The 7187-nt window shown below is 56.2% G+C and overlaps 2 protein-coding genes across 2 annotated transcripts; both read right to left on the minus strand.

Moving 5' to 3' along the window:
• Positions 1-1558, minus strand: LOC130580294 (probable UDP-sugar transporter protein SLC35A4). The gene has a single exon (XM_057377699.1). The coding sequence runs from the start codon at positions 1247-1249 to the stop codon at positions 302-304; it is 948 nt and encodes a 315-aa protein (XP_057233682.1). The 5' UTR covers positions 1250-1558; the 3' UTR covers positions 1-301.
• Positions 1557-2446, minus strand: SLC35A4 (solute carrier family 35 member A4). The gene is made up of 3 exons (XM_057377700.1): positions 2391-2446; positions 2216-2314; positions 1557-2058 (listed from the first exon to the last, which is right to left on the minus strand). Exons 1-3 carry the CDS (start codon positions 2403-2405, stop codon positions 1861-1863), a joined length of 312 nt encoding a protein of 103 aa, XP_057233683.1. The 5' UTR covers positions 2406-2446; the 3' UTR covers positions 1557-1860.
• Positions 2447-7187: the final 4741 nt, after the last annotated feature.

The following is a 7187-nucleotide window of genomic DNA, read 5'->3' on the forward strand; positions in this document are numbered from 1 at the left end:
AGCYCCTCTGTGAARAAATTACTCCCAATRTCTAACCTGACCCCTCCCTGGTGCATCTTGAGACTATGAGCCATGCACAAGGGGTTCAGGCTGGACATGCCTGATSCCACAGGAACTCCATGGCACACAGCCTGGCTGGACTGGAGTAGAGCCCAGTTTCCCCATGGAAGCAGGGACAGGGTGCTCTTCCCCTCAGTACTCCTCCTTGGGAGGTCCTTGGAGCTGTRCAGGTGCTCACCAGGAATGGTTCCAGCCCTGAGGAAGGGCTGGGGCTGCCCAACACGGAGAAGGGAGGCAGTGGCTACGTGACTCCATAGTACAGGTGTACAGCCAGGCCGATGCACACCACGGCCATGAAGAAGAGGAGGGTGAGCTGCAGGTTGAAGAGGGCAACAGAGAGGAGGGCGTTGACCAGGATGGAGCAGGAGATGACAAAGAGCCTGGTGATGTTGCTGCTGTGCTTCATCACCACAGACATGATGAGGCCGTTCAGGGCTTGGCTGAACACAACCAGCAGCACCCACAGGGAAAAACCCTCCAGGAACCCGCCCTCTGCACTGCTCCACACGGAGCCCACCAGGTTGAACAGGACCCCAAAAAAGTACAGGAAGATGTTCTGGAGGCTGAGGGGCAGCGCCTGGGTTTTCAGGATGGCTTCGGTGTAGACRGCAGACAGGCCGGAGATGAGGCAGTAGATGGAGAGCAGCAGCAGCCCCACGGGTGTGACGTGCAGGTGCATCCCACGGGGGTCACTGGGCCCCCGCAGGCCCCCGCAGCTGTAGGTGACACCGGCAGCCAGCAGCAGCAGCAGGGCCAGCCAGCGGCGCGAGCCCAGGCGCTGGCGCAGCAGGAGGCTGTAGAGCAGCGCYGTGCTGACGATCTTCAGGTTACTGAGCACCTGGAAGGTGCTGGGGTCCATGAAGAGCTGCATGTGCACCACCAGGTTGTTGTTGGCAGCGTAGAGCAGGGCCGAGAGAGCGAAGGGCGCGGCGTGACGCCAGGACACCGCCGCTCCCAGCGGCTCCCGTGCCCCGGCCAGCAGGAACAGGAGGGACAGCACCAGCTTGGTCAGCTCCACGAGGACCACCACGGAYGTGGAGCTGAACGGGATGGCCCCATCCACCTTGCAGAGGGTCAGGAGGGGGGCGTGGGAGCCRTAGATGGCCACAGACAGCAGCAGCATCAGTGCCCACAGCCCCTTCTGGAGCAGCCTGTTGGCAGAGCCAGCAGCATTCCCAAACATCCCCATTTCCAGGCAGGAGCCAGCACGAGTGAGCTGCTATCAGTGCAGAGGCCAGACAGACTCTCACCCTGCAACACTGAAGAGACCAAATACCAAGAATTTAATGAGCCTGGATGTTCCCTGCAGCATTCCTGGTGCAGCAGGAGAGCAGGGTGYTGTCTCTCGTTAGGAGAACTACAAGCCTTCCTGAGAAGCCGCACAAAGCACATTCCCAGGGCACAGCGTGGGCTGGGTGGCAGGGCACACGGGTTACAGGGCACACAGGTGACAGGGCACAGCAGCCTCAGGTTCCCAGGGCACACAGGTGACAGGGCACACAGGGCATAGCAGCCCCTTAATCCACAGGGGCACAGGGAAAGGTGAGGGGGGAAAAGGCAGCTGGCAGTCCCTCAGTGCTCTCAAGCTGCTGTGGGTTAGTGCAGTGATCACTGCTGCCACGATGCCCAACAAACACCCATCACCAGCTCCCTGATGTGTCGCAGTGGTGTGGTGCAAAGCCCTTTTCCAGGGAAAAGAAGGGTGCAGGTGATGTGCCTCCCAGAACCGTGGGGGTGCTCTGTGCCTGCTACCTAAGGAGCACCATTCCTGCAGTCCCTGCTGCTCCGGGATCCTCCTCGCTAGTCCCGACCTTTTTTYAGTGAATTCACATAGTCCCGAATCGTCTTCTCAACATTGGGCACGGCGTAGTTCTGGGCAGCGTAAATTCCCGTGCAGGTGCCAGCGACGAAGCCCAGGACGGCCGAGAAGCGGAGTTTGGCTACCAGGTATCCGGCCAGGAAGCCTTTGAGGAAAGGCGATGCCAGCAAGGACCCGTCCTGAGGGGAGAGCACAGTGAGGCACGGCCGGACGGGATCGGGGAGACACAGGACGTGCCCCAGGGGTGGGTGCTGGGTTGTTTTTCCCCTGGGACTTGTTTTCCCCCCCAGTCCCTCTCAGAGGGGGCAGCCTGCCCGCCCCGAGCCCACACGTTACCTGCCCCACGCCGGCCTGCACCTCGTCCTCCACCTTGCGCTGCAGACTCTCCAGCTGCCCCTTCAGGAAGGCGAGGTCCTTCAGCTTAGGCAGTGAGTCCTGCCGGAGACACGGAGTTGATYCCCAGCCCCTCCAGGCCGCCCTCCGGGCCTTCACCCCGGCCCTCCCCGCTCACCTTATCGTCCGCCATCTTGGCGCCGACACGGTCCGCCTCTGATTGGCTGGCGCGGAGACACGTGACGCCTCCCCTTTGGTCCCGCCCCTAGCCCGCCGCTGATTGGTTGTCACGGAGGCAGTGACCCCTCCCCTCGCTTCCCTTCCCGCCACGGAGGCGTCGCCCGGCGCTGATTGGGTGGAGCGGCATCACGTGACAGTTCCCGCTCCCTCACGCCGCCCGCCCGCCGCCATTTTGGGGGGGTGTTGTGTGCTGAGGTGCGGCCCGGCATCAGCCTGGCCCGAGATGGGTACCGGCTCCGCACCGGCCCCGCACCGGCCCCGAGGGGCACCGGCACCTCCGGGGCCGCCCCGGGCGACACTGACACAGCTCMTGGTTGCCTTTCAGCGCGGTCAGGGCTCCCCGGGGCCAAGCCACCATCCCAGTCCCACCCCTGCGTTGCCTGCACATGGATGGAGGTCCCAAGCTCTGCAGCTTCCAGGGCTCCTCCTCTTTGAGGAGTCTGATCCAGTCCCAAGCTGGGCCACTGGTTTATGTCTAAAGAGTTGTACAGGTGCAACTGAGCCTTTATACGACTTTGTCCTTCAGGATTAAGGATGGTAACCCAAAAATAGCTACATAAATAATGTATTTAAATTAATGGTGGTTGTGATTAGACTARAAGATCTTAATCTGAATTATTTATTGCACATTGTAGGTAGCTCCAACTGCTGCAGCAATGCACTACTTTTGAAGCAATATTGATATTAAATGTTATTAAAGGTAGCAARGTAATTACTGAACAGAGATTGATGCTCCTCAGCCATCTCAATGCATGGGACCAAATCTCTCCTTCAGTGTTCAGGAGTCACTGATGGGCATCCTTCTCTGGGGAGGAATTTCCACATACACTCCCAGAAATACCAGAACAAAATTCAGGAAAGAATAAAAATTATCTTGAAGCTCTTTTTCAACCTAAATGATCCTGTGACTATCAAGTCCAAMCATGAAAGCAGCCCTGCCAAGCCAAAACATTAAAAAACTACCAACTCCCAAGAGCCGCACTCACACATTTTTTGAACACTTCCAGGGAAGGTGACTCCAGCMCTGCCCAGGGCAGCCTGTTCCAGTGCTTGACACCCTTTYAGTGAAGAAATTTTCCCAGATATCCAATCCCTCAGGCTGTGCAGCTCTGTGTGAGCCCAAAGCCCCACGGAGCTGTGCTGGGGCCACGCTCCAGCTGACACAGCCTCTGAAGGTGCCAGTGAGAACCAGAGAGCAGCACTTCCAGCTGGGAAAACAGACACTGCAGAACTGCAGGCAAGACTGAGGAACTGCGGGAAATGTTGGTTTCGGGTGCTTGGCACAATTTAATTAAAAGCTGGGATGCTGGGGGTTATGTATGTGTTACTCTCGTGGGTGCTACGCCAGCACGGAGGCAGCTCTGTGAAGCCTTCTGGGCTGTCAGGCTGCTGCTCTCCAAGTTAATTTAGATACATTCCCAATGTATAATACTGGGAACAGGAAAAGGAAGGGACTCGAGAGGCAGTGGCAGGTGCAGCCCAAAAAAGAATCATTAATATTGTTATTAATATTAATAACCAGTTTATGTTCAACCATTGCTGAAGGCTGAGTGCTGAGCTACTGTTCCCTTGCTTTGCAGGATTCCAAACTTTATCCAGAGGCAGGTGTGGACTTAGTGAACCTGACTGAGATTTTCCTCAGCCATCTCGAATCAGCCCCTTTTCAAGCAGGATTTTTAATGTGTGAAAGGTGAAAATAAAGTAAAATAAAGCTATGTGAGTGCAAGGGCCTTTCTTGGAACACAATCATAACACTTGAAAAGCACCACTTAGYGCAAGACTGACTTAGAAAATTTGTATGTTTGTAAAAAACAACATGTGAGGGCAGCAGAACCCTGTGATCAGTCACTGCTCTCACCTCCAGGGAGGTGAACCCATAGCCAGCCTCACCAGCACTTTTTGCAAGACAACATGGCAGAGAGTGGGTTTATATTGGACATTGGGAAGAAATTCTTCCCTGTGAGGGTGGTGAGGCCCTGGCACATCTTACCCAGAGAAGCTCTGGCTGTCCCATCCCTGGAAGTGTCCAAGGCCAGGCTGGACAGGGCTTGGAGCAAGCTGGGATAATGGAAGGTGTTCCTGCCCATGGCAGGGGGTGGAATGAGATGAGCTTTAAGGTCTCTTCCAACCCAACCCCTTCTGGAATACCATGAAGATCAGTTTTTCTAGGTTCATGGTARAAGCCCAAGCACCTGCCCTGCAGAGGGTCTGTGAGGGAACTCTCCTCTCAGCCCCCTGAGATTCCACACYAAGGCTCTGTGCTGTGTGGAGCATCATGGGTGGGTCACTGTGGGTGCTTCCTGGGATTTCAGGTGGGAAAACAGTTGGGATGTGAGGAGGGGCTGGGAAAAGCCCTGTCCTTGCTGCATTTAAGCTGAGCCCTGGCCCCAGCCCTGGCTGGAGGGAGGGTGCAGCCAGTCTGTGCTTTGCTGAGCAGGATCCTGGCTGTGACCCTCCCTCCCTGTCCCCCTGGGAGCTGCTGGACTGTGGTGGCCCCTGGACCTGCTCAGCTCACCTTGCTGAGGGGTGGTGGCATTGCTGCTCCCTATGGATCAGGATGGGTCTGCCTCCAAGCTGGAGAGTCCTGAGTCAGACCTGCTGTGAGATGCTGTGATTAGCACTAAAACTGAGCTATTTGTGCAGTTGGAGAGCTCAAGGGGAAAATGGTTATCCTGTGTTGGCCAGCTTAGCAGCAAGCTGCCACTTCTGAGGTTTGATTTTCCTGCCTCTGATCCAGCCCTGCCTCCGGTTCCCGCTGCCAGCAAAGGCTTTCACCTTGGCCCCGGCTGTGCCCTTGAGCAGTGGCGGGAGCTGAGCCTTTGGCTGGCAGCACGGCTGCTGCTGGAACAAGGTTGTGCTGTCAGATTTCCTCTGGGCTTGTGCCTGTCTTTCAACCTGTCCCCTGCTAATATGGCCTCAGCTTATCAGCATCTCCAGCCCAGCCTGGCTTTGGTGATGGGCGAGATAAGAAGCTTCCACATGAGGAGGGAGCAGGGCATCAAGGAGGACACGGAGTTGTGCCCCACAAGGATGGGTTTGAAGGTGTGAACCCTTGGGGGCTGCAGTGGCTCTGCTGCTCACACAGCTGCCGCTGGCTGTCCCCGTGTTGCTGAGCTCAGCCCCGATGCTGTGCATTTCTCTTGCATCCCAGCAGGTGCCACAGCATTTGCTCTGTGCCCTTGGGAATTCTGCTCCAGTGACCAGGACTCACATCCTGCCCACACCCAGGGCCAGACCCCCACTCTGCTCCCTGCACCCAGGGTGTCTCCTACCAGCAGCAGGAGATCCCTCACCTGCTGTCTTCCCTCTGCAGTCAATGGAGCACAGGCACTTGGYACATCCCGGCAGCCTCTGCAAAGATTCCTGATACTCTGCAAACCAGCTGGCTCTTTGCAGTGGCCTTTGCTGTCCCAACCCTCCTTTCACAGCCCTTTCATCTGCCGTTTTTGCCAGTTTTGCACAGATRCAGTACCCAGAGATTAAGCTGCAGATTAAGGTTTTACTGCATCCTGAAATGGGTTCCAATTCTGAATCCCAGCAGGACCAACATGCAGCCAAATCTCTCCTGGAAGCTTGCTGGGCTGGAGCTGGGGAGAGATCTCCACCATGTTCTCCTATGTGCATGAAAGGCAGAGCATATATAGCCCAGGTGAGGCACCTGGAATTCTGTGTCCAATTCTGGGACCCTCACAACAAGAAAGACWTTGAGGGGCTGGAGCTTGGCCAGAGAAAGGAACGGAGCTGGTCAAGGGTCTGGAGCACAAGATGAGGAGCTGGGTRGGGRGGTCAGCCTGGAGAAAAGGAGGCTCAGGGGRCATCTTCTCCCTCTCTGCAACTTCTTGACAGGCAGGTGGGGCTCTGCTCACAGAGAACAAGGGACAGCTTCAGGGAAAGTGGCCTCACACCTCTCCAGGGGAGGTTCTGTTTGGACAACAGGAAGAATTGATTCGCTGAAAGTGTTGTCAGACATTGAGATGGGCTGTGCAGRGCAGTCACTGTGGAGTCACTGTCTCCTRGCAGTGTTAAAAAACTCATGGGGACAKGGGTTAGTGGTGGCCTTGGCAGTGCTCAATGGCTGGCCTCAATGACCTTAGAGAGCTTTTCCAGCCTTAGTGATTCTGGGATTCTGTGAATCTAAAAGGAGCTGGGCAGAAGCAGGGCTGTAGTCTCAGCTCCAGTCTGCACCCACCCAGCCTGCATCTCCCCATCCTGGGTGGGCCTGCTCTGCCACCCACACTTCCCCTCAGGCTGGAGGCTCCCCTGGAAGTCCTGCACATGCTCCGTGTGCCTGCAGAAGCCACTCCATGAGTCAGGACACGTGGGCTGAGTGTGTTTGTCCCAGCACACAGGGCACACTTGTGGCTGGAATTTCCGAAGCCCCATCCAACACCACAGCATGTCACAGAATCATGGGTTGGAAGAGAACCACAACCATTATTGAATCCAACTCCTGGCCCTGCAGAGACACCCCAATAATCCCACCCTGTTCCTGAGAATATTGTCCAAGTGCTCCTGGAGCTGTGGCAGCCTTGGGGCTGTGCCCATTCCCTGGGTGACCATTCCCTGGGGAGCCTGTTCAGAGCTACAGCACCCTCTGGGGGAAGAACCTTTTCCTATCCCACATGGGGCAGACTGCACATTGTGCCCAAGATTTAGGATTCTGCAAMTTGTCCCAGAAGAAAGTGCTTTATATGACACAAATCAAAGCAGATAAAAAAACAATACACCCACAGAA

Source organism: Malurus melanocephalus, unplaced genomic scaffold, assembly GCF_030028575.1.
Source record: "Malurus melanocephalus ecotype Western Australia unplaced genomic scaffold, MMel_1.1 scaffold_321, whole genome shotgun sequence".
Lineage (NCBI taxonomy): Eukaryota > Metazoa > Chordata > Aves > Passeriformes > Maluridae > Malurus > Malurus melanocephalus.